At 35.4% G+C, this 27,943-nt stretch overlaps 1 protein-coding gene across 2 annotated transcripts in view; it reads left to right on the top strand.

The window, feature by feature from the left end:
• Positions 1 to 665: 665 nt before the first annotated feature.
• LOC138710222 (synaptotagmin-10-like) overlaps positions 666 to 27,943 on the top strand; it is a 605,974-nt gene continuing 578,696 nt past the window's right edge. The window contains exon 1 of one of the 2 annotated variants that reach the window (XM_069840882.1): positions 666 to 809. In XM_069840882.1, coding sequence (XP_069696983.1) covers positions 725 to 809 — 85 coding nt within the window. In that variant the 5' untranslated portion in view covers positions 666 to 724. The remainder of the gene's footprint in view (positions 810 to 27,943) is intronic. The other variant, XM_069840881.1, reaches the window with a different exon arrangement.

Genomic DNA, 27,943 nt, shown 5'->3' with positions numbered 1-27,943 from the left:
AAAATGAAGTTACTGGAAACCGATAAAAGCGGGCGTGTGATTTAAAAATCCATAGCGCAGGAAGTTTAAAAATGACGTCTCAACATCCGATAAGGGCACAAATACCCACAAAATGTTATGCAATGCATTCCACACATATCAAATGGTATTTTAAAGAAAAAAAACATTTTTGAAAATTTAATTTACCGGAAACAACAATAAAAGTGGGCGAGTGATTTAAAAATCCATAATGCAGGAAGTTAAAAAAATGGCGATCCACACATATCACAGATTATTTTAAAGAATTTTTTTTTGAAAATTTAGTCATTTTTCATCATTTTTTTACGTGTTCTATATCGCGTCGAGCGGGAAAGATGTGTTAGTTTAAAGAAGTTTATAGTAGTAAATTTGTTCAGGTTATGAAGCTTCAGTTTTGTCTGAGGTTAAACAATTATTAGGAAGTTGGTTTATACGTATTCATACAGAAAAAGAAACGTTAATCCACAGAAAGCCATCGGGCGCAGAGCAAGCGGGCAGGCCTTAACCCAGACCCACTGCCATTGCCCCTGAGCGGACAGGCGTCGCTGGTTGACGTCACAGACATGCGTGCTAGGGACGCCGCCGTTCCGTCTGCCGGCTCCAACAACCACCTATAATAGCCCACCCCCTGCTCTGTGCGTGACCCGCACTACACACCACACCGCCGCCTCTCCGAGTCTAGTTTAGCAGCGGCGGTGGCCTCGCCATGGGAGTAGTGCGAGGAGCAGGGTTCGAGGCCCATCAGCAACCACCAGGCGAAGACCCTACTCACTCTACTTTAGTTGACTCAGGTAGGAGCACCCTGCGATGTAGGTCGTCGCCCCGACGATTGTTACGCGCGTGTCACTCTGGTTGCATACCTGCGCCTGACGTGCCGAAGCAAACCAACTGTTGCTTCCTGTAGTTGATGCAATTTTTAAGCCAGCCAGCTAAGGCTTCTACTTTTCTTCTAGTTTTTAGTAAGTATTGTGTTTGGTGTGAACAATTAATTGCGTCTACTCTGTGATCATGATGAGATGCGTTGCATTGGTGATTTAATGCTCACGTGATTCGTTCATGTGCTCATCCTAGAGTGCGGATTATATGAATGCTATCGTGGAGTTTATCTTCTTTTGTTTTACTTTGTGACAATAATTCTACCTTGCGCATACGAAGTCACGTGAATGCTATCGTGAATTTTATCATGTTTCAATTCTTCGTTTGCATTTATTTTTAAAATAGTTTCACAGTATTATCTTAAGGGTATATGTACGTGAACGACCGCAAATATTATCAGAAAATGCAGGCTCTGAATTTATAAAATTTTATAAGAAAATGAACTCACAATTGGACAAAAATTACAAGGTACCACAACAAGACTTATTAGAACTTAAATATCTGACAAAAGTATAAAAAAGGTTACTGATAATATTTTTAAGAAATTCACTTTTTACTTTAAATTAAATTTTACAAAAGTTGAAAATTTTCACACATTATTTCATAACTCCACAACCATTAGAGATAGAATTTTGAAATTTTGTACATTGATTTAACATCCATTTATGCAAAAAGTAGACTACAATAATGTTCATTTCTTTGAAAATAGAAAAATTAGGTCACAAATTATTATGTGAATTTTAATAGTCTATATTTTATATGGGACAAATAAAAAAATAATTGTATTAAAATAAACAACTCTACATGTCTGAGAGTAGTCTACATGCAGGAAAAATGTTAACGATGTCAGAGAGAACATAACAATGTTATGGTTACCAAATTATGTAACTGCAGATTTCTTTTGTTTTTTTTTACTACTCTGATAAAACTGGTTTGAAAAATTTAATTAGTAATCTTTTTTATACTTTTATCAGATATTTAAGTTCTAATAAATCTTGTTGTGGTACCTTGTAATTTTTGTCCAATTGTGAGTTCATTTTTTTGTAAAATTTTAGAAATTTAGAGCCTGCATTTCCTGATAATATTTGCGATCGTTCACGTACATATACCCTTAAGAGGAATAGAATAGCATCAAACAGAATATTTGTGAATATTGAATAATTAGCTTATTCTTCAAATAATTTATTAGGTTTTCCTACGCTTCAGAATTGTTTAAATGCATTAATATGCATATTTAATTACAATGCCCGTGTTAAATGTATTGCACATAGCATCATTAATATTTACATACGTACTTCTCAGCAATTAATGTACATGCGTGATTTGATAATGTTTTGGACTGCTGTATATATTACAATATATTTAGTATTTCATAAAAAGTTGATTTCGAAAAAAAAAAATTATTACAATTTCTATAAATGTTGCTAGTACGTGAACGTATAAAAATCATTGTAAATTTTCCGATACTGAAACTGTAGATATAGGCTACGGAAAGTTGCAGTCCTAATATGTAATTTTTACACCACTATAATGTATCATTTAGGAATATTTTAAGATTAGAGACATAACTTTTAGATGCACAGTTCTTTTCACAATTACATAGTTAGTGAGCGGTGTATGTAATGGAGAAGGAAAATAACTAGCCACCCTATTCCATTATTTTCTGGCTTCATTGCCTCATGAGTGATGCATTATTGGTGTCCCTTATAATGTTTCAATCATTCTTCTGACTGCTTACTAACCATATAAACACATACATTGTATGTGAAAAAAATCTTGGATAGAGAGTATAAGCTTACGTCTCAAAAACAAATTGTTAGAAATTTGAAATTTTGTGTAGATTTTTAAAACTCTATTAAATTAAGAGTAGATTATTATTTTACGTATTTATTTAATCTATTGGCATTAAGACCATCAGGCCTCCTCTGCCAAATTACAGAAATACATTATACTAATGCACAGAAAGAAACAAAAAGAAAAAGAAATACATCTACACTGATCTGCAAAAGAAATGCCTTTACAAAATATATCTGTTCCGAGGACTTTAACAAACATGACAAGATGAAAAGCTATTTTCCTCAGATTAGTTTTAAAAAAACATGTAAATACAACACTTATTATATGTTCACGTTATTATTGAATATGAATTGATTTTAAATTATTTATATACTTTTATCATACAACAGTAATAAGAATACTGCACGAAAATAGTGACACTGCAATTTATATGGTATTCCATACCCTTCCTTATTATTCATGGATGCTGTCATTGTTACAATCGATATGTACGGCCAGTTACATTTCATATTATATTGTTCCCTAAGCGAAGTTCTCATAATAATTCAAATCGATAGCGACTTCAAATCGATAGCCCAATTTACAAACACAAGCACAAAAAATATGCAAGTGCAGATAATAATACTGATACAAAAATTGTAAGGATTTCAAAGGATTTATGAATTTCAATCAGATAAATTTTGATAATCTAGTAAAACATTTCAACATAATGACTTAAACAGTATATTATAATAGTTTATTTTTATAGATTATATTATTAGTTAAGAACTACAAAAATTCAAGCTACTCGCATAATTTCTTTCCGACATGTGTGCACTCTTACTCATATACGCAAACATAAAAATATTTTTCACATAGTATGTAGAACTGAATAAAATGAAAAAAAAAACTATCTGCCTGAAAATTATGTCATAACCCATAAAATATTCGTAAATGATCTCTTACAACGCTGCAAAAATATATAAAATTATTCATGCAAATTTTTAAGCATCTGTAGTTTAAATATTAGCATATTTTTAACGAATTTTCCTCGCGTTCATATTCAAGTCTCGTTAAAAATTGTTATTCATTCAGTATAAATTCAACTGCGTTCATTCCCTAAGAATTGAAGTAGCCTAACAATTTATACATAAGTATAAATTTGCTTTACTCAACGTTTCGCAAAACGAATGTATATTATTTTCATGAATATAATACATTGATAAATCTGACATAATTATGAAAATTGTAAATATAAAAACTTTGAAATATGTTATGAACACACCTTATGCAAGTATGGTTAAAAGGCTACAAAGCTACGATAACTTACATAATAAAAATGTGTACTAAAGGAATGACAAGGAATTTTGCTTCGGATAATTATTTTGAAGTGCTTAAAATGTTACGTAATTTCGTCTTCTAATTTTAAGAATTTACTGAAAGTTTTAAACCAATCTTTAAGGGTATACGTACGTCAGTATTTTAGAAAAAAATCTTTTTGTGTTTTTTTCTAGTAAATATTACGCAGAGTTTTCTGAAGCCACTCATATTTAGCTCATCTTTTTGTGCCATTTAAATGGATACAGGTCAGCTAAGACATTCACTTTTTACTTTGAATTAAATTTCCCAAAAGATGCAATTTTTACACGCATATTATTTCACAACTCCACAATCACTAGAGATAGAATGCTGAAAATTTTCACATTGTTTTCACATCCATTTATGCAAAAATGTAGAGTATAATAATGCCCATATCTTATAAAATAATAAAATTAGGTCACAAAACATGATTAAAATTGTAATATATTTTATATAGGATATATAATAATTAATTCTATTAAAATAACAACTCTACATGTCTGAGAGTAGTCAACTTTTAGAAATAAGTTTTTATTACAGACAGTAAACATTAAAGATGTCAGAGAAACCCTAACAATGTTATGGTTACCAAATGATAATGATATCTGGATACATTTTTTTTTTTGTATTCTGATAAAACTGACTTTAAAAATTGAAGACCTCTCTCGGAAAATGGTGTAACATAAAATTAATTATATATATGGCTTTGGTGGGAAAAGTAATTTTTTATAATTTATTTACAAAAGTAAATGAATGCATCCAATAGCTAAATAAACTTGTATCCTCGATAAATTAAATGGTTCTGCTAGTAAATATAAACCTAACGAAATATACACCTGGAAGTATTTTCTTTTCTCCTGAATACGTGTATTATAGATTTGTTGGTTACACCCTTATTCGAGGAAGATCTTCAATTATATTAGTACCTTTTTATACTTCTATCAGCTCTTTAAGTTTGAATGTCTTGTTATGGTATATTGTAAATTTTATCCATTTCCTTGTAAAATTTTAGAAATTTAGAGCCTGCATTTTCTGATCTTTTTTGTAATCGTTCATGCACATACAGTCATTATAACCTTAACTAAAGTATGGAGCAAAATATGAATTAATAAGCCTACCAAAAACATTACAGATACCCTCTTACACTGCATTAGTATCGGTCTTATATTATTTTCGTTTCATTGCATGTATTCTCTATGTGAATATAGTGTTCGATATTTTCAATTAGCAAATTTTTTATTTATTTATTTTAAGCACAGTTCCGCGAATCGTTCAATACATTAAATGAGTTGTCAATGTTTATTTTAAATTCTATGTGTGGTGTAATATACGCATAGATAGTAAGTCATTATTTACCATTTTGTATAGTATATGTCTTGTACTCTATATATTTATTTTTCGATGTGATGTAGAATTTTATTCATTAGTTGACAGTCGTGCAGTTCAGTTGTTGTAAGAGTTCATTGCACAGTATCTGACTTAAGCCGTTCATTTTTGCTTAGGCAATCCAAATAACAGTCGAGACATGTGGGAGGTATTTAATGGTTTCGTAAGCGGTAAGTTCACTGCCATTCATGAATGTTACGAGTTTTAGCCTGGGTGTGAAATTTGATGTTAAACTCGTGCTATCAGTCTGTTATGTTAATTTTTTTTTTCCTCTGCAATGTTTGTTCCAGTCTTGAATAATGTTTTATCGAGTCATTTGCTCTTCATACAGTTCTTATAACATCGTTTTCTTATTACGGAAGTTATATGCAATCCTTGAAATTAATTTATTTGTTTTATTTCATGCGGAATTAGCAACTTATCTGTGAAGAACAGACAGCGCAGAATTTTAATACAATTTATTAATTTATTTCAATACATTTTTTAATATGTCACACCTAGCGACACTACCATGGGAACGTCAAAATCTGAGTAGATAAAAAAAAAAGTTGGGATCAAACTGTGACAGACCATATGGTCTAACAAGTAAAACAATCCGCATGGAGTTGGACGATGTCGACGTAGTTTGCTTGCTGGAACATCTTCTTATATTCAACTCTTCTCTCGCTACCTTTCACTTTTGCTGTTACGAGCTTTAGAGATTCAAACCGTGAATGGTTACCGACAGTTGAATTCGAACTTTTTATAGCTAATCTTGTAGAACATTCTGGTTCATATGATGTTGCGACAGTATTGCGTATTTATATTTTAAAGTAGTATTAATAAGAATATTATAGATCCACCTGGATTCGACGTTCGAAATTAATAAGTACGAAAGGAAGGACCAAGCATCGAACCCTCTCAGGCAGTCAAAACATTCATACGAACACATCACTCTAGCTAAGAGCCTGAACTATCCTCGAGAGAACTGCGTATTATAGAAGCTTGTTTCTTTACTGATACGCATCTTATGAATTAATGTAGAAATCAGTCCACCGAACGTATGCATATTTATTATTTTAGGTGTTTTCAGTCGTTACTTAAACTAAAATATCAGCGCTACGAGTTAGAGAATTTCAAAGACCAGAAGTATTGTGTGTTCATCTCTCACCGTATTGTGCATAATGCATAAAAGAATTTATAAACGGCTTGAGTCAGACTCTCTGTACAATATACATATAGTAGTTTCATACTTGTGTGTCCATTATTTTCACTGTCTCAATTTTTCAGTTTCAAAATAAACACTGCGTCTTATTACAGTTTACAAGTGACATGCTTGATTTCAATAGTTTCATCTTATAACGTCTTAAAAATCTGTTATATCTCCTTTTTATTCTTTGAATGGTGTGAGTCTTGAATTTCTCTCTAATTTCTGGAATAAACAGAGATGTGCAGACGGCTGTCACACACTGGTTCCGATCCCAGGCGGCAGACTTCTACGATAAGGCCTTATAGCCTTAATCCTGTCAAATTAAATACTTAACTGAGTAAATGAATAAATAAATAAATGAAAACTACAGAGATAAAAGTGTTGATCCAATGTTATGACAAATGTCTCAAATTCCGGTGGGGAATATGTTGAAAAATAGCTCAAAAATGGCTGTACCTGTTCCAATAAAACTTTCCATGAAATTGTGTTTCTTTCCTGTGAAATGCCCGAGGGAAACTTACCTCCTGAATTGTGCTTAAGTGGCCAAAATTAGTATAAACACTTGTTTTAACATTATTAACATTGGAAGAAAAATATTAACTTTGTTATCTGCCTCCCTGAGAAGATCTGCTTGTTATAGGTTCACAACTGGCAAAACTCCGCTATGGGAGGTTACTAAACCATACCGTTGCGCTGGAGGCGGAGTCGGAGTTTCCCGCCATTAACCTGAACCATTGTCACTAGTCATTGACAAGTCATCTGATGCATCACTGCTATGAGTTAAACATTCTCCTAACGAAATTATTCTATCAGGTTCACTGTCTATTACATTAGCACTAGAAATATTTTGTTCTTTGTTATTTTTAACGTGCTCAACACATTTCTTCCACTTGTCTTTTCTGCAAAAAGGCTGCGATACAATCTTTCCTTTACGTTAAGTGGGGACCCAATTTCTGCTACAAAACTCCAATTGAAAAGACTGGAGACAACTGACTAAATATTTTAGTCTGTCCCTTTAAGTAAATGAAACCAATCAAAACAATAAATGCTTATTTTTAAAGCATGGTTGGGTTTTGAAGATAAATAATGTTTATGCACGCGATACTTGATGGACCGCGAGCAGTCAGACATAACTTCTTAACAAGTTATGATATCTTGTTGACTCAATCTATTAACATGGGGTATTTCAACATGAAGTAGAATCTATTTAGACGATTTCATTCGCTGCAACTACCTACTTATCTCTTTAACAAAAACGTTTACCGCTGATCGAGTTTTCTACTTCAAAAACATATTTTCCCACACTACAATAGTACTGGGACATCATTTTATTTTTACTTGCATTTTTATTGTACCTGCATTTCTGAATGTACTTCACTCTCACCCCTTCACTAATGTCCTTGCTCCCGTCAGACACACAAACTTACGGCCGCTGTTGCATTCGAAGTCTTCAAGCAGTGAAGTAAACACTGCAGTGTATAGTGTGTTTCAGAAATATGGTTGCGTTTTCTATAGAAGAAAGAACCTATATTAATAATATCGTACTAAAAAATTATATTGAAGAAACGATAAATTAAATTTCAGAGAATATGCTTCAAAATGTTTTTAATAATATGAGTAAAGAATTGAAGCCTGCATTGTAATGAACGGCAATCATTTTCAGCAACTTGTTTAAAAATTGAGATTAGCTTATTTTGAATTGAGGTGGCTAGAAGCAAAGGAATGTTAGTGACATTTGTAATAACATGAGTTAAGTGCATCCAGTGTAAGCTAAAGTATCTAAAATTTTAGTGGCAAAGGGATATTTTAATCGCATCACACATTAAAATTTAAATAAAAATTTCACCGGTTTTACGAAAGCTTAAATATGTAAACCCCATTTTCTCAAAAAGTAACAAGTGCACTTACAGCCCTTTACTTATGAGCCCCTCAATTAAAATGCACTCTCTATATTGTATGTTAACATCAATAATTAATATGCTAAATAAAGTAGACATTACATAACGAACATAGCCGCCTAAAAAGTTGAGTTTTTAAAAAAAAAAATGTTACTACTCTACTGTATTTTGATAAACTCCGTAAAAGTGATGATCAAACTGAAAATCGTAATATCGTATTTCCCTACAACATAAATGGATACACTACTTTTCTCTCCTCCTATACCTATTAAAATGATTTGTTTACATATTGCAGTAGTAACATCAAACTCCTGTAATGGAAGGGGGCAACAGTGTTTCCGAGTATAGCCAGGTTAATGTTAAAAATGTTGGTAAAAATAAAGTGATGTCCCTGTATAAAACAAACCACAATTAAGAGGTCTTACATTTGGTATATTGCGATGACTCAAACATCTTAAAAATCTGCGAACAATACTATTTAACATGATTCTTTCCTTATTAGAATCTGAACATTACTTTTTGAGTTATTATCACGTATATAAAATGTGAAAATAATCTGCTTTATTGAAAATCTACATAAGTAACGCCTTCTTCCGTTATTGGCTGACAATTAGGAAGGAGGAGGTGAATGATATATTGTGTCGCTCTTTAAGATTGACGCATTTGCAGACCAACTGAGTTTACCAAGTTGTTCCCCTGTAGTTATATTATTTTCTTCTTTATAGTTGACAGCAACTAGCTCGTTAGTTATTTGTGATAAATGTTAACGAACGTTAATAAGGTTCCATCATACCCTTGGCGTTATCCTTTCGATGTTCACCAATTAAGTTTTTCTTGATTTTCCTGTGATTTGTATTATTTTAGTGAATTTACAGCATTTTTCTAGTTCAGCATAAAAATGACAAGAAGAACTTTCAAAGTCCAGGACGAGTGGTTTGAGGAGATGAAATTTATATAAAAAAGTATTATGTGAAAGGCATTTGTTTTGTACTTTTTGCAAATATGATATTGTTCAAAGAAAGGTAGCTACTGCCATATCCCATCTGCTGCATAAACAACAAAAGTCCAGGACTGATATTGTTTATGCAAATAACATGAAAATGAATGTGTAAGCTTACTCGTTTGAAATACAAGGACTCATGTTATTTATGTATCAAGACATGCATCTACTACATACAAATACTGTTCAGCACTTAATTCAATTTCAATAAAAAAAACTTTGGACTCATGTTGTGTATGGAACTATCGTTTTAATTATTGTGTCATTTTTCTCAGCTTTAAAGTCGCTTTCTAAGTCTTAATAATATTGCTTGAGCCTGCTGAAAGACTCAGTGCCATATACCAGTGAATATATAAATCTAAACTTTCGGATATTATCGTTGTGCACTTTCCATTTCATTCTTTAAAGTTGGCGGAACGTGTTTCCTCAATAAAGACTCATATTAAACCCCGACGAAATACAAGTTAAATTTGTGGTGGATATGAAGTACATTGGAAATGTTTATCACGAGATACTCTCGCTTTCATTAACACTCTTTTACTATCTCCCCACCAAAATCACTTTCCTATGTCCTTAAAAACAACTTTTCTTTCACTCTTAACTATGAGATTCGAAATGCATTCCTAATAACTGGGCTTGGTGGATTTCGAAAAAAGAAACTTATACGAATTGACAATACCATACTATAAAGAAAAACACCACCTTTCCTAAATCGAGGTTGTCTCATGGTAGGAGCACGGCCTCCTCCTTTAACAAAACATTAGGTCTCGATATCACCGTTACGAGAAAAACAGCCATTAGTGTCTTGAGATCTTACGAAATCATCAGTATCTGGTAACAACTTTTGGAATTCAGATTTTACTCATTTCCTGTATTATTTACTCCACTATTTTATTATATAGCTACCTTTCTTTCCTATTTTCTTATTCATGAATATCTGGTAAACTTCTTCATTCGTGGCAGCCTTTCAATAAGTGAAGTTCGAATAATTAATCTCCATGGTTTTCCACTCAGCAAGAATATGCGGCGTTACATAGGAGAGGCTTCGCATTTGACTAGCAGATTTAAGAGAGGAATGAAAGTTATATGGAAGACGATCAATATCACACTAATCGTGAAACTGAAATATTATTACTTCCTTATTGTGTTTGGAAACTTATAAGAGTGTCAATAGATAAGTTAGAAAATTAGACACTCACAAAACGTTGCTGTTGGGAGTAAAATATCGAGTCAGTAAACAATAATAAATTGTCATTACATTCCCAGGAACTTAGACAACCAGGCTTACGTCATGCATTTTGGGATATCGATTTAACTTGAATACAAGTATCTGAAACTACTGGGTGTTCATTTGAAAGTGTGTCATGACGTCACTGTTGATGAGTCAGCGATTTGAAGCGAGTTTCAGCTTTTGCGTCAGAGAAGTTGCGTATTAATCAAGGCGTTCAATCTGAACTTGAGAACGTGTACGGTATAACTTGAACATCGTAGCATCAGATGGCGGTCTGTTCGGTCTGTGTGCTGCCATAACCTCTTTCGAACTGTGTTTTGCGCGGGCAAGTCGTACGCAGGGTATTTGTTATCGTCGGTTCCGTACGACAACATTCCACAATACAAATGAAATGCTCCGTGTCCATATTGACAGTCGAAATTAATGTCAACAAATACGTAAGTAATCGTCTTAACCCTCTCCCCATATCCCGACAGTAAGAAAAAAAATTACCTCAGTACACGTTCGAAAAAGTTCACATTCCTGCCACTACCGGCGTTGCCTTACGTATCTGTAAGTACTCTTCTGAATGAACGCCTTACTTGCTAGGCAACTTCTCTAGCACATCAGTTATACACCTCTGCGGAAGTGTAGGAAGATTGAATTCTCTAGGCTCATCGACTAGCTACATGACGGCATACAGCGAGCCATGACACACTTTGAACTGAACACTCAGTAGTCTTTTGGGGTGCTATGCATAGACATTTCGCTAGCCTGCGCTACGAGCGTGCTAAACTAGCCCCGGCTATCGACTGGTTACTTGTACAGGATTCATATCATATCATATATATCACATATATATCATATCATAGGCTATCATATCGTATATCATATCATATCGTATATCATATCATATCGTATATCATATCATATCATATATCATATCATATCATATCATATCATATCATATCATATCATATCATATATCATATCATATATCATATCATATCATATCATATCATATCATATATCATATCATATCATATCATATCATATATCATATCATATCATAGATCATATCATATCGCTAACACTGGTTTATGAATATGAAAAACGTTCGTTCGCTGATCATCCACCGGAAGCCCGCAATAAGAATGTCTATGAATATGGCCCTTGTAGATTTATTTTTGGGCCTAATCTAGCGTGGCAAGGCGTACACAGTGACAGACGAACAGCTTTAAGTCTCCGTGGGAGCCATGGCACTAAGTTGGAATTCCACATAGGTTATGAGTAATCTGTTTTGAATGTGATATTATGTATTGTCTTACGTAGAGTCTCGCAGTCTTATTCTTATTTACCTTAAATCATAGTAGTACTCCAGTGCGTCTTATCGGGAAAGCCCAGAAATTAGGCGAAAAGTAGAGTCTGTTAGGTCATGGACAACCATTTACATAATTTAATAATATTAATACCATTTTCGTATGTTTGAAATTAATAATGATTATGGTTCAATTTTAAAAACATAACTAAATTGTAATTTATAATATCTGCTCGAAATACTGATTTTAATTTAATCGTTATGGATTATAACTTGTAACAACAGTAAGTTCATAGTTTCGTAATTCGAAATTGCTTTCTCAGAACTCCTTTGCCAAAATTAGAAGTCAGTCACCGATGTAGCTCACGTTGTAGGCGCGTTTGCCCACTGATCCAGTGTTCCGATCGGGCATGGGTTTTGTTTCCCGCGTGGTCTGATTATCTTCTGTTCGGCGATTTCCACATTTTACCCAGCCGCAAGGCGAATGTCATGCAATCTATGACTAAACCTCGACCTCTCGTCAAATACCATCTTGCTATCACAATTTCCATGGACGCTATACAATGTAGTGGATGATACAGCGTCCTTAAATAACAAACTAAATATTAGAAGTCTAGATTGGAAACACAGGAACGCACAATACTAAGAAGCGGAAATGATTGTAGCAATAACGATAAGTGCGAAATAAGTTTGAAATAGAAGAATGCTGGAATTTTAATGTTCAATAATCACTTTTATCGTTTTTTAATCCGCTATAAAGTTAATGTAAACTTAAAATAGACCATTTGTGTATTTACACGGTATAAAATTGAAATAAAATATTTATTTAAACTTGGTTATTAATATATAATTACGTTAATTTAGCTTTCAAAAATAATATTATTCTGTTATGTCAATTTGGATAATTTTTGTTGAATATACATATGACGTTCCTTACAGCGATATTGGTCGCAATGTTTAAGGGCATATAATATAGTCTATGTTGTACAAAATTATAACAGTAGGCCTAGTGTGAGTAACTGTAATTTTCAGAAGCATACCTATTTAAATTATATTTCGCTGTATGTGACACTACCGCACGTGTGTTGCACGCTTGCTCAATAAATATCAGTATAGAGAAAAAAGAAACACAAAAATTCGGTCAATGAGCTTATACAGAGTGGGACATAGGAACCAAGTGTTTTTAAAATAATCATAAAACAGTTCGTTTTTGTTTTCAACACATTTTATTGGTAGAATAACGTTTGTGAGAACATACCATTTCAATTATAATCGGAAAATTACATCTGGCATGTGATGTCCGTCTGTGTTGACGCATTGTTTAAGGCGCTGACGAAAATTCACCTCTATTCTTTCCAGGAGATCTCTGTTGATTTGGGTGATGTGTTGACGTACTGTGTCCTTTAATTCATCTAATATTCGGGGCTTATCCTCGTAAACACGTGCCTTTAGGTACCCACATAGAAAAAAATCACGTGGACAGCTCAGGGGACCGAGGGAGCCATGGAACATCACCAAATCTCGAAATGAGACGATTGGAAAACAGGAGGCAAAGAACTGCCATTGGCGCTGTGAAGATATGCGCCGTGGCCCAATCTTACCGAAACCACCTATCTTGTATGGGTGTTAATGTAAATCGCCATGCAAAATCCGTCTTACCGTACGATTGCTGATTCCAAGGCAGCTGAATGTCTTCGAGCAGAGCGGCCTGGGCTGCGCAGTATCGCTTATTTGACTGAAAATTTTCTGGAGTACGCACTCTGTGTCGGGGTCAGGGCGATTTTTTTTTAGTATTGCGCCTTTTTTTTTTTAGATTTTTTTTTTTAACCAAACATAAGATTGTATCACGCACGGGAACAGAATCATTGCGATTAATGTTGAATCTGTAGCAAAACTCACGCCGTATCGAGCTCACCGACTCGCCATTTCAAACAAAACAATAATACGCAAACATGCGCCCACTGCCCCATGATGCCGACTGCAGGTGAAATGCTATGAGCCACGGAATGGAATGTCACATGTCGCACGTCTCTCCCTTTCATAATGACCGAGTACAAGCCATTCCAAAAACACTTGGTTCCCATGCCCCATCCTGTATAACACTGTTTGATTTTTATCAAAAGTTGTTGCGGTTATTTAATTATTTTTATGTATAGATTACTTACTTACTTACTTACTTACTTATTTACTTACTTACTTACTTACTTACTTACTGGCTTTTAAGGAACCCGGAGGTTCATTGCCGCCCTCACATAAGCCCGCCATTGGTCCCTATCCTGAGCAAGATTAATCCAGTCTCTACCATCATATCCCACCTCCCTCAAATCCATATTAATATTATCTTCCCACCTATGTCTCGGCTTCCCCAAAGGTCTTTTTCCCTCCGGCCTCCCAACTAACACATTTCTGGATTCGTCCATACGTGCTACATGTCCTGCCCATCTCAAACGTCTGGATTTTATGTTCCTAATTATGCCAGGTTAAGTATACAATGCGTGCAGTTCTGCGTTGTGTAACTTTCTCCATTCTCCTGTAACTTCATCCCTTTTAGCCCCAAATATTTTCCTAAGAAACTTATTCTCAACCACCCTTAACCTATGTTCCTCTCTCAAAGTGAGAGTCCAAGTTTCACAACCATACAGAACAACCGGTAATATAACTGTTTTATAAATTGTAACTTTCAGATTTTTGGATAGAAGACTAGATTACAAAAGCTTCTCAACCGAATAATAACACGCATTTCCCATATTTATTCTGCGTTTAATTTCCTCCCGAGTGTCATTTATATTTGATACTGTTGCTCCAAAATATTTGAATTTTTCCACCTCTTCGAAGGATAAATCTCCAATTTTTATAGTTCCATTTCGTACAATATTCTGGTCACGAGACATAATCATATACTTTTTATGTATAGATTAGCTTTGCAATTTTATGCAGATACTTCTAATAGTTACTGCTCCTCACTTACGTAGCTTTAACTTTTGCGAATCCTTTAATTTAGAGTGATTGAGAAAGTGACTTAATTTTAAGTACAATTGTATATTATCCAGTATTAACTTGTTTAACATTTTAAATAAGTTAACATAATATTTAAATACGATTTGGTTAGCTGAAATGCTTCTCCAAAAATTGTACATAAAAATTAATATCTAATGAATTTATATATAATATTTATATGGACTGTTTCTCGAACACTATTTAATAATCCGTTTAAGATAATAAGTTTGTAGTTACGTGGTTGAGGTTTTTTCCGGGGTTTTCCCTCAACCCAATATGGGTAACTTTCGGTGCTGGACCCCGGATTCATTTCACCGGCATTATCACCGTCATCTCATTCAGACGCTAAATAACCGAAGATGTTGATAAAGCGTCGTAAAATAACCTACTAAAAAATAAAACTGTAAGGATTACGAACGAGTTTCTCGAATGTTCAGTACCCTAATGAATCCTTAAGTAAGTCAGTAACTTGTTCTCACGATGTTGGAGGATACGGAATTCGTAACTCTGTTTACATATATAGCGAATGAATGCATATAAAAATTGGAGATTTATCTTTCGAAGAGGTGGAAAAATTCAAATATCTTGGAGCAACGGTAACAAATATAAATGACACTCGGGAAGAAATTAAACGCAGAATAAATATGGGAAATGCGTGTTATTATTCGGTTGAGAAGCTTTTGTCATCTAGTCTTCTGTCAAAAAGTCTGAAAGTTAGAATTTATAAAACAGTTATATTACCGGTTGTTCTGTATGGTTGTGAAACTTGGACTCTCACTTATTACCGGTTGTTCTGTATGGTTGTGAAACTTGGACTCTCACTTTGAGAGAGGAACAGAGATTAAGGGTGTTTGAGAATAAGGTTCTTAGGAGGGATGAAGTTACAGGAGAATGGAGAAAGTTACACAACACAGAACTGTACGCATTGTATTCTTCACCTGACATAATTAGGAACATAAAATCCAGACGTTTGAGATGGACAGGACATGTAGCACGTATGGGCGAATCCAGAAATGCATATAGAGTGTTAGTTGGGAGGCCGGAGGGAAAAAAGACCTTTGGGGAGGCCGAGACGTAGGTGGGAAGATAATATTAAAATGGATTTGAGGGAGGTGGGATATGATGGTAGAGACTGGATTAATATTGCTCAGGATAGGGACCAATGGCGGGCTTATGTGAGGGCGGCAATGAACCTCCGGGTTCCTTAAAAGCCAGTAAGTAAGTATGATTTTTTTATTTTTTAAATAAGATTGCGTTATTGTCTAGATTATATATTTAATGTTACGCATAACTAGTTCCATCTACCTGAATCTAGTAGAACTACGTCCATATTAGTTAAATGCTTTAGCAATTAACAATTCATTAGATAACTAAACAAAATTTGAAGAAACCAAGAAGTAAAATTAAGGAACTAGTAACTTTGAAGATTGGTAACTATCGAGTCATTATCTTGTGTTTGGAGAAACATAATAAAGTAATTAAAATTTAATTTTAATATTCTGAAAACTACAAAATCCAATAATAATCCATTTAGAATTACAGTATTTTGTACAAATTGTTATCTGATTTCAAATAGATCAATCAATCTTATGTATGGAGCAAAGAAATATTTTCCAGTAGAAACATTGTAACAGTAAAATCAATAAATGTCATGATATGACTTAGTTGGTAAGTTCCAGATAATAGCTTTGTATACAAAGACAGGAAAGAAATGTATTTACTTTATTCTTTACTCAATTGTAGTGTTACAGCTGACAATATGTTGATGTAAATCGCGTATAAAGTTTCAAAGGGAGAAGAGGAGTTCTCGTGTTGACTTTAATTTCACAACTCTGTACAACGCGTGCGCAGTGCAGACACACCCTCTTTCAGAAAAGGTACATTCACACGGACTGCTTAATTTCACAGGACATTTCATCGATAGGGGTCCGCACAACAAAGCCCGCACGGCTCCAACACGCCGTGTTCTACCAACTTTCAGATGTCGACCTTAATTTAAACTTCTGAGTAAATCCAGGCTTTTATGGGAACAGAATGTTTCTCGACATTCAAATGTAACTACAACTCTCAACACTTCACGTGCCTCTTAAAGTTAGATGTAGTTAAATAAGTCACTCACAAATAACAGAGTGCCCTAGTTTAAACAAAAGAATAATTCAATTTGAATTTGTACAGTAGATACGAATTCTCGAAAACAACGACTACTGTTTCAGCGATGTCTGCTACTTTGTCGCATTCTCACATGCATAGTGTATGTATGTATATGTATGTATGTATGTATGTATGTATGTATGTATGTATGTATGTGTGTATGTATATGTGTGTATGCGTGAGTGGTGTGTGCGTGCGCGATTGTGCGTGTATGTATGTATGTATGTATGTATGTATGTATGTATGTAGCCTATGTATGTATGTATGTGTATACATACCGAAACCGGTACCAAGCACTTTTTTTAATCCCTCATCGTAGAACGTCTTATACTCATCCTCCTACACTGTAGAAATACCTCGCATCGGGAATTCGTTACCTAATGACGTCAGGGACTGCCGGACTTTATCACAATTCAAAATGAAATTGGAAAATTTTATCTTATTTAATGCGTTTTAGGTATTACTAGAAGTGTTGATTTGTGTGTTTTTTTTTACTCTAGGTTAAAATTGCAAGTTTCTTGTTTATGTTAATTAATTAGTTAGGATACAATTAATTATGATATTTAATCATTCATTTAAAGTTTGTGTGACTGCAACCTGCGTATATTTTTGTGTGGATTTACTTTGTTTATAGTGTATTTGTTTCCTTTTTATTTCTATTATTGTATTTGTATTTCTGGTGGTGTGGAAGAGAAAGCCTGATGGCTTTAACTACACCAGAATAAATAAATAAATGAATAAATAAATAAATAAATAAATAAATAAATACATAAATGTGTATATATGTATGTAAGTATGTGTGTAGCCTATGTGTATATAATATGTATGTATATGTGTGTATGTGTGTCTGCGTGTGCGTGTATGCATATATGCATGCATGTTATTCTTTAAATATTCTTCGATAAGCCATTTGCTTATAGGTCCATTCGTTCAGCCATTAATTTGATTGTCTGTTTATTCGTTTAATATTTAATCAGTCAATGAATGAATGAATGAATTAATTAATTAATTAATTAATTAATTAATTAATTAATTAATTCATTCATTCATTGAATTAATAATAATTAATTATGTTACTATTTCGTTGATTCTTCCATAAGTTCTTTACGTAATAAATTAATACGTTTTTTAAAAGCTAATAATATTCTTTTGTCAGAATAGTGATCTTCACGTCTATAGACCCATCTGCTCATTTACGCATCCATGTATATATTCATCCAACTTCCTTTGTAATAGCCCATCCACCCATCCATTCGTCCAGTAAGTCACTCGGTTAACCAGCGAGCAAGCCGAACAACCGTTTGACCTCTCAGTAAGTTGACATCTTACCGAAAGTACAGGAAAGATCGAGTATGGGACAGTATTCCCCGAAAAATTCGATTTGATATTTATCTATTTATCTACGGAGATACAAGGCACCAATGAACGAAGAGTGTACTAATATTGACGTAGGATACAATAGAGTGAGAAGAAACCTGATCCAAAACGCTTCTTCTATTTTCCCAATGTATGAGCCCTATTTCCTCCGGTGAAAGCTGTCAGATGGTGAAGTTCCTGTTGGAATATTCTCTCATTTTGTTATGACGACCATGATATGCTTTGTTAAATGATGGCAATGGGGGAGCAATGTGTTGTACTGGCAAATTAAATGGCTGTCATAAATTTGTTTACGTCTCCTGTAATATACGGGAACAGGGAGAGGAATATACGTCCTAGAATTTTCTTTGCCCATGCGCGGTGGCATTTGATAGGAGTTTGCGCAGTGGAACATCAACTTAACATCGAAATCGATCTAATGAATAAATATAGACTAACCCTTCTTCTGGTTTTCCAGTTCCAGGTATCAGAATATGTTATTAATATACCGTTGAACACTGGCAACAAATATTGAACTAAAACTTTTAAAATTTTAAATGTATAAATTGCCAGTACGTAATAGGAGTCACAATGTGTGGAAGAACAAAACCTGCGGAAAGTGGAGAGTTTATTTTCGGAAGATATTGTACATTTCGAATAGGTTCTTCGTTGCATAATCAGGTATTAACACCATAATACTTGTCACAACCGGGAACGTTAACAGAATCAGCTGTTTATTTAAAGTACAAGAAGATCTTTCACATCATTCTAGTGCCGAGGTCATGAAAACATTGATCTGTACCTAAATGTCTCCATGAGTCTTCGTGACCTCTAAAGAGAATACATTTACCTGTAAAAGTACTTCATCCTATTGTCACATAGCTACCTGTGCAATATGTAACAATATAATAGTACATTATGCAACGAGCCTATAATGATAGTAATTAAGACGCAAGTATGGATGTTTATGAAACGAGCGCAAGCGAGTTTCATAATATTCATACGAGCGTCTTAGTTACCATTATAGGCAAGTTTCATACGACTTTTTATGCTCGACCATATTTCTAACTTGAAATTATTCAGATGTATACATTTTATTTGTATTTGACAAGATCGGAAGTGACCTTGTTCTAGGTCGTGAATTGTGAGATGTGCGCAGACGCGAAAGTATTGATTTTTTTCCGAGGAACAATAATGTCATTGACGTTGATGTAATCCCACTAAACTTGATATAACTTTGATTATTGAATTCGAAATTAAAAACGAGATGACAAATTGAATTTATTTGAATATTATTTACAATTAACGCTAATTATTATAGTAACAGAACATAACCTTCAGCGACAGTATTGGATTTCCAGCCTCCGTGACTTTTCGCTAATTCTCTTTCGATTGCATATCCGAGAATAATCGATACTTGCGGTTTTATAACGGTACAAAGCTGACTTGTCATTGTCTGAACTCCTGTGAGCTGAGTTGTCTGAACACCTGTACTTTAATGAGTAGGTGTACTTTAATGACATTCATTAAAGGACTGCTACCAGGTGTATAATTACTACATTTCGGCATGGTCGAGCATAAAAGAACTTTATTTGCTTAGATGTATTTTGTAATTCCTTACCGTACAAATTAAAATCATATATTGCACGCAGAGGCGACAGGGCAACTCAGTTGGTAGGGCAGCTGACTACGAATTGGAAGGTCGTGGGTTTAATCCCTGTTGGTGACGGAAGTTTTCTGGATGCCAGAACTTCCAGAGCCGCCCCGAGGCTTACTCAGCCTCTGTCAAATTGAGTATTGAATCTTTTCAAGGGTTGAAGACGATCGGAGCGTGAATTTGATGACAAGACTTCAGCATGGTGCTCTACCATCATGCCCTCCAAACAACTTCATGGCATATATAGGGGATACCTTTACTTTTTATACATAGAGATTTCTTCATTGAATGCCTAATCATGCGTGAGTTATTGTCGCGAACTTAATATCTGACTGTGTATCAGAATTAAGTTTTTTATTCGTTACTTTTCAGCTGTTCTTTTTATTAAAGCGACTGCTCAAAGCTCAACTGTTGCGCTGCCCTCTTGTCAGTTCTAAAAATAGTTACAGTTTATCTAATAGCAAGAATTTTAACATCGCGTCATATAACATTCTCTACATAATAACTAATATATTTCAGATTGATTTCACCATAACAAGTAATGAACCATTGAGACAAGACTAGCAGCAAAACATCCAATTAATGAAATTATGAAGTTTAAAGAGGAATGAAATGTTTTTATCATATTCACAGTTTTATGACGTTATAATTTAAACACAACACAGCAGTGCAGCCACAATGTTATATCATTATTATGTATTAAATTTTATGTCTGTATATTAATTTTAGATTGCTAATTATCATAAGTCAATTTTAAATAGTTGTTACTTTTCATTAGACGGGAAGCAAATCGTACGCTTAGGAATAAAAAGAGAGATTACTTGATGGAAAAACTGAATCAGGTAGAAACAAATAGTAAAAATAAAAATATTAGAGATTTATATAAGGGCATAAAGAATTCAAGAATGGATATCAGGCAAGGGTAAACGTGATCAAGGATGAGAATGGTGACTTGCTTGCAGACGCTCATTCAATCCTGAATAGATGGAAAAACTATTTTGGACAACTACTAAATATACATAGGCCAAATAGGAATGATCGGGACGAAATTGAAATACACACTGCTGAGCCATATATACCCGAACCCACACTTTCTGAAGTCGAAATTGCTATAGAAAATCTGAAAAATTATAAGTCTCCAGGTATCGATCAAATTCCAGCAGAACTAATACAAGAGGGTGGAAGTGCATTATCTAACGAAATTTATAAACTTGTACTTGCTATTTGGGAAAAGGAAATTGTACCAGATCAATGGAAGGAGTCCATAATCGTATCTATCTTTAAGAAGGGGAACAAGACTAACTGTAGTAACTTTCGAGGAATATCACTTTTGTTGACGTCGTACAAAATTTTGTCCAATATTCTTTTGAGAAGGTTAACTCCATATGTAGATGAAATTATCGGGGATCATCAGTGTGGTTTTAGGCGTAACAGATCAACTATTGACCAGATATTTTGTATTCGACAGATAATGGAGAAAAAATAGGAGTATAAGGGTACAGTGCATCAGTTATTCATAGATTTCAAAAAGGCATATGACTGGGTTAAGAGAGAAGTTTTATATAATATTCTTATGGAATTTGGTATTCCCAAGAAACTAGTTCGATTAATTAAAATGTTTCTCAGTGAAACGTACAGCAGAGTTCGTATAGGTCAGTTTCTGTCAGATGCGTTTCTAATTCACTTTGGGCTGAAGCAAGGAGATGCACTATCTCCTTTACTTTTTAACTTTGCTCTAGAGTATGCCATTAAGAAAGTCCAAGATAACGGAGAGGGTTTGGAATTGAACGGGTTATATCAGCTGCTTGTCTATGCGGATGACGTGAATATGTTAGAAGAAAATCCACAAACGATTAGGGAAAACACGGAAATTTTATTTGAAGCAAGTAAAGCGATAGGTTTGGAAGTAAATCCCGAAAAGACAAAGTATATGATTATGTCTCGTGACGAGAATATTATACGAAATGAAAATATAAAAATTGGAAATTTATCTTTTGAAGAAGTGGAGAAATTCAAATAACTGAGAGCAACAGTAACAAATATAAATGATACTCGGATAGAAATTAAACACAGAATAAATATGGGAATTGCCTGTTATTATTCGGTTGAGAAACTTTTATCATCCAGTCTACTGTCAAAAAATCTGAAAGTTAGAATTTATAAAACAGTTATATTACCGGTTGTTCTGTATGGTTGTGAAACTTGGACTCTCACTTTGAGAGAGGAACATAGGTTAAGGGTGTTTGAGAATAAGGTGCTTAGGAAAATATTTGGGGCTAAGAGGGATGAAGTTACAGGAGAATGGAGAAAGTTACACAACGCAGAACTGCACGCATTGTATTCTTCACCTGACATAATTAGGAACATTAAATCCAGACGTTTGAGATGGGCAGGGCATGTAGCACGTATGGGCGAATCCAGAAATGCATATAGAGTGTTAGTTGGGAGGCCGGAGGGAAAAAGACCTTTAGGGAGGCCGAGACGTAGATGGGAAGATAATATTAAAATGGATTTGAGGGAGGTGAGATATGATGATAGAGACTGGATTAATCTTGCTCAGGATAGGGACCAATGGCAGGCTTATGTGAGGGCGGCAATGAACCTCTGGGTTCCTTAAAAGCCAGTAAGTAAGTATTACTTTTCATTATTAAAAAGGTTGTGATTAATCATTTGTTCCACAATAAGAGAGAAAATGTACAAGATATTGTATGTTAAAAAGCCTGATAATGCCTGAAGGGCGAAAACGTTTCCTTAATTTTTATAATTTGTATAGTACACAATGATCACTTACATAGGTAAGTGTCATTGACTTTTTATATTTGTGATATGTCAATTAGACTGAATTAATAAAACAATACTATCTGAACATTTCATCATGCTTTATAAGAATCATAAGGAAAATTGAAATCAGCTCCATTTGAAATTTAATTTGTTTAACAGAAAAATAAGAGTTAACTGAAAAGGCATGTTGTAAGAAGAGAGACGCGTGGACTGTCATAGGCATTGTCTATGTATATACTCATAGTAAAGAGAAGAATATGACGTCAAAAACACTAGAAGACTTAATGAACTTTGTCAGTGTTTTCTTAATCGTAACACGAACATAACTTTAATATTCTGCGTGTCGATTATAATAAGAATACAACTAACAAATAGGGCTAATGAATATCTTTGAAAGAGTAGAGCCTGGTTTTAACTGAAGACCGTTAGAGAATTTCAGCTTTACTAAATAAATATTCGTAAATTCAAAAGTATGACAGTATGAATTTCAGTGAAATACTTAGATACTGGTATAATATTCAGGAGAAAAATAAATATGGATGTGATACATGGATGTGATATATCGATATATACAGGCCAGTTTATAGTGCAGATCATGACCACGAGCCATACACACATGTATTGATAGCGTTGTGTTGTGAAAAAGAATTTCAAGTTAAAATTTAATATCTCCGATATATTGTAATTATTGTATTTAGCTTTCGCATTAGGATCGCATCATCCGAAACCTGCCAAAGTAGCTTAGTCTGGTTCTTTCGTTATGATTGACTAGATTAAGTAAAATTGACGAATATTTAGGTATCTTAATTTACATCATCATCATCATCATCATCATCATCATCATCATCATCATCATCATCATCACCGTCATCATCATCATCATCATCATCATCGTCTAATCGTAGAATATACTTGCTGTAAGCCTACTTTTTATTTGAAATATTTGTCAGATTATATTTATTAAGGTATGTATTTCTTTATTGCAAGTTTTTTTAAGATCCTTGTGCAAATTTTTATTCTGTTTTGGTTGATTTTGTTACTAAAATTTAAAGAATTTGATTTAAGGGGTTCCTAGACGTCTGTACATCAAACATTATCATCCTTCATGCATTAGGCAACTTTGCCTGTAGCAGTGTATATTACTTTCTGTCTATCGTTTTCTTGGACGTCCAATACCAATCGGTCTGTAGTTCAAAAATCGATGTGGTTGCCTAGTAGGATGCATTCTTTGTACGTGGGATAACCAATTATTTCTATATTGTTTTACCTTCTCGTTCACCTAAAAATTTCTCATTCTTCTCGGATATCTGCATTCTGTTTGTGATTTTTTCTTCCGTAGTCTGTAAAATATTTCTTAGAAACCTCATTTTACTTGATTTACGTCGTCGTTTTCATTTAAAATCCAAATATAAGACATATTGCATTCTAAATATTTAAACTTTTCCACTTGATCTATAGTATCTTTCCCTATTACAACCTTGGATCTTATGTTTTATTTACCCCGAAATGCCATCTGTTTACTTTTGTTTGTAGATATGGATATGTTGTATTCCTCTGCTATTCTATTTACCTCAGATGCTGATATCTCTAACTTGTTTTCAGATTTGGAAATATTTACTTGATCATCAACATAAATTAGTGTCATTAGATATTCCTTTTGATTAAAAATACATTAATAAAATTTCGACTTTTGTATCCATTGTCTACTGTGTGTGTGTGTGTGTGTGTGTGTGTGTGTGTGTGTGTGTGTGTGTGTGTGTGTGTGTGTGTGTGTGTGTGTGTGTGTGTGTGTGTGTGTGTGTGTGTGTGTGTGTGTGTGTGTGTGTGTGTGTGTGTGTGTGTGTGTGTGTGTGTGTGTGTGTGTGTGTGTGTGTGTGTGTGTGTGTGTGTGTGTGTGTGTGTGTGTGTGTGTGTGTGTGTGTGTGTGTGTGTGTGTGTGTGTGTGTGTGTGTGTGTGTGTGTGTGTGTGTGTGTGTGTGTGTGTGTGTGTGTGTGTGTGTGTGTGTGTGTGTGTGTGTGTGTGTGTGTGTGTGTGTGTGTGTGTGTGTGTGTGTGTGTGTGTGTGTGTGTGTGTGTGTGTGTGTGTGTGTGTGTGTGTGTGTGTGTGTGTGTGTGTGTGTGTGTGTGTGTGTGTGTGTGTGTGTGTGTGTGTGTGTGTGTGTGTGTGTGTGTGTGTGTGTGTGTGTGTGTGTGTGTGTGTGTGTGTGTGTGTGTGTGTGTGTGTGTGTGTGTGTGTGTGTGTGTGTGTGTGTGTGTGTGTGTGTGTGTGTGTGTGTGTGTGTGTGTGTGTGTGTGTGTGTGTGTGTGTGTGTGTGTGTGTGTGTGTGTGTGTGTGTGTGTGTGTGTGTGTGTGTGTGTGTGTGTGTGTGTGTGTGTGTGTGTGTGTGTGTGTGTGTGTGTGTGTGTGTGTGTGTGTGTGTGTGTGTGTGTGTGTGTGTGTGTGTGTGTGTGTGTGTGTGTGTGTGTGTGTGTGTGTGTGTGTGTGTGTGTGTGTGTGTGTGTGTGTGTGTGTGTGTGTGTGTGTGTGTGTGTGTGTGTGTGTGTGTGTGTGTGTGTGTGTGTGTGTGTGTGTGTGTGTGTGTGTGTGTGTGTGTGTGTGTGTGTGTGTGTGTGTGTGTGTGTGTGTGTGTGTGTGTGTGTGTGTGTGTGTGTGTGTGTGTGTGTGTGTGTGTGTGTGTGTGTGTGTGTGTGTGTGTGTGTGTGTGTGTGTGTGTGTGTGTGTGTGTGTGTGTGTGTGTGTGTGTGTGTGTGTGTGTGTGTGTGTGTGTGTGTGTGTGTGTGTGTGTGTGTGTGTGTGTGTGTGTGTGTGTGTGTGTGTGTGTGTGTGTGTGTGTGTGTGTGTGTGTGTGTGTGTGTGTGTGTGTGTGTGTGTGTGTGTGTGTGTGTGTGTGTGTGTGTGTGTGTGTGTGTGTGTGTGTGTGTGTGTGTGTGTGTGTGTGTGTGTGTGTGTGTGTGTGTGTGTGTGTGTGTGTGTGTGTGTGTGTGTGTGTGTGTGTGTGTGTGTGTGTGTGTGTGTGTGTGTGTGTGTGTGTGTGTGTGTGTGTGTGTGTGTGTGTGTGTGTGTGTGTGTGTGTGTGTGTGTGTGTGTGTGTGTGTGTGTGTGTGTGTGTGTGTGTGTGTGTGTGTGTGTGTGTGTGTGTGTGTGTGTGTGTGTGTGTGTGTGTGTGTGTGTGTGTGTGTGTGTGTGTGTGTGTGTGTGTGTGTGTGTGTGTGTGTGTGTGTGTGTGTGTGTGTGTGTGTGTGTGTGTGTGTGTGTGTGTGTGTGTGTGTGTGTGTGTGTGTGTGTGTGTGTGTGTGTGTGTGTGTGTGTGTGTGTGTGTGTGTGTGTGTGTGTGTGTGTGTGTGTGTGTGTGTGTGTGTGTGTGTGTGTGTGTGTGTGTGTGTGTGTGTGTGTGTGTGTGTGTGTGTGTGTGTGTGTGTGTGTGTGTGTGTGTGTGTGTGTGTGTGTGTGTGTGTGTGTGTGTGTGTGTGTGTGTGTGTGTGTGTGTGTGTGTGTGTGTGTGTGTGTGTGTGTGTGTGTGTGTGTGTGTGTGTGTGTGTGTGTGTGTGTGTGTGTGTGTGTGTGTGTGTGTGTGTGTGTGTGTGTGTGTGTGTGTGTGTGTGTGTGTGTGTGTGTGTGTGTGTGTGTGTGTGTGTGTGTGTGTGTGTGTGTGTGTGTGTGTGTGTGTGTGTGTGTGTGTGTGTGTGTGTGTGTGTGTGTGTGTGTGTGTGTGTGTGTGTGTGTGTGTGTGTGTGTGTGTGTGTGTGTGTGTGTGTGTGTGTGTGTGTGTGTGTGTGTGTGTGTGTGTGTGTGTGTGTGTGTGTGTGTGTGTGTGTGTGTGTGTGTGTGTGTGTGTGTGTGTGTGTGTGTGTGTGTGTGTGTGTGTGTGTGTGTGTGTGTGTGTGTGTGTGTGTGTGTGTGTGTGTGTGTGTGTGTGTGTGTGTGTGTGTGTGTGTGTGTGTGTGTGTGTGTGTGTGTGTGTGTGTGTGTGTGTGTGTGTGTGTGTGTGTGTGTGTGTGTGTGTGTGTGTGTGTGTGTGTGTGTGTGTGTGTGTGTGTGTGTGTGTGTGTGTGTGTGTGTGTGTGTGTGTGTGTGTGTGTGTGTGTGTGTGTGTGTGTGTGTGTGTGTGTGTGTGTGTGTGTGTGTGTGTGTGTGTGTGTGTGTGTGTGTGTGTGTGTGTGTGTGTGTGTGTGTGTGTGTGTGTGTGTGTGTGTGTGTGTGTGTGTGTGTGTGTGTGTGTGTGTGTGTGTGTGTGTGTGTGTGTGTGTGTGTGTGTGTGTGTGTGTGTGTGTGTGTGTGTGTGTGTGTGTGTGTGTGTGTGTGTGTGTGTGTGTGTGTGTGTGTGTGTGTGTGTGTGTGTGTGTGTGTGTGTGTGTGTGTGTGTGTGTGTGTGTGTGTGTGTGTGTGTGATAGAAGGGACGACATACTGGAGCCTTGACGAACGCCGAGTTAATTTTTTCTATTTTATTTAAGCTTGTCCCATATATCTTTATTTTGGAGTTTTTGTACATATTCTTAACATCAAGAGCTGTAGTGTGATATCTCGTTTTGTCATAATGTCCCACAGCAAGGACCTGTTTAACTTATCAAATGCCTTAGTGTAACAATAAAGAAAATATATGTCTCTCGGTTGAATTCTCCATGTTTTTCTATTATTTTTTGTAGTATGGAGATGTTGTCACTACAAGAACTCCCTGCTCTAAAACACGTCTGCTCTTCCTGTAATACTGCTTTCAATATAGGTTTCAACCTTTCTGTCAATATTTTGGAATACACCTGATAGAGTATTCAGCAGACATAAGCCTCGATAGTTTTCACATTTTGAGCGGTCTCGTTTTTTAAATATTGGCTTTATCACTGAAATTCTACATTCCTTAGGCATATTTTTATTTGTCCAACACATATTTAAGAAATCTAGAAATCTAGAAATCTAAGTATAAAATATTTGGATGCATATTTTATTAATTCGTTGTTGATACCATCGCTCCCTA

This window comes from Periplaneta americana, chromosome 12 (assembly GCF_040183065.1).
Source record: "Periplaneta americana isolate PAMFEO1 chromosome 12, P.americana_PAMFEO1_priV1, whole genome shotgun sequence".
Lineage (NCBI taxonomy): Eukaryota > Metazoa > Arthropoda > Insecta > Blattodea > Blattidae > Periplaneta > Periplaneta americana.
This window is presented reverse-complemented; position numbering and strand designations above follow the sequence as displayed.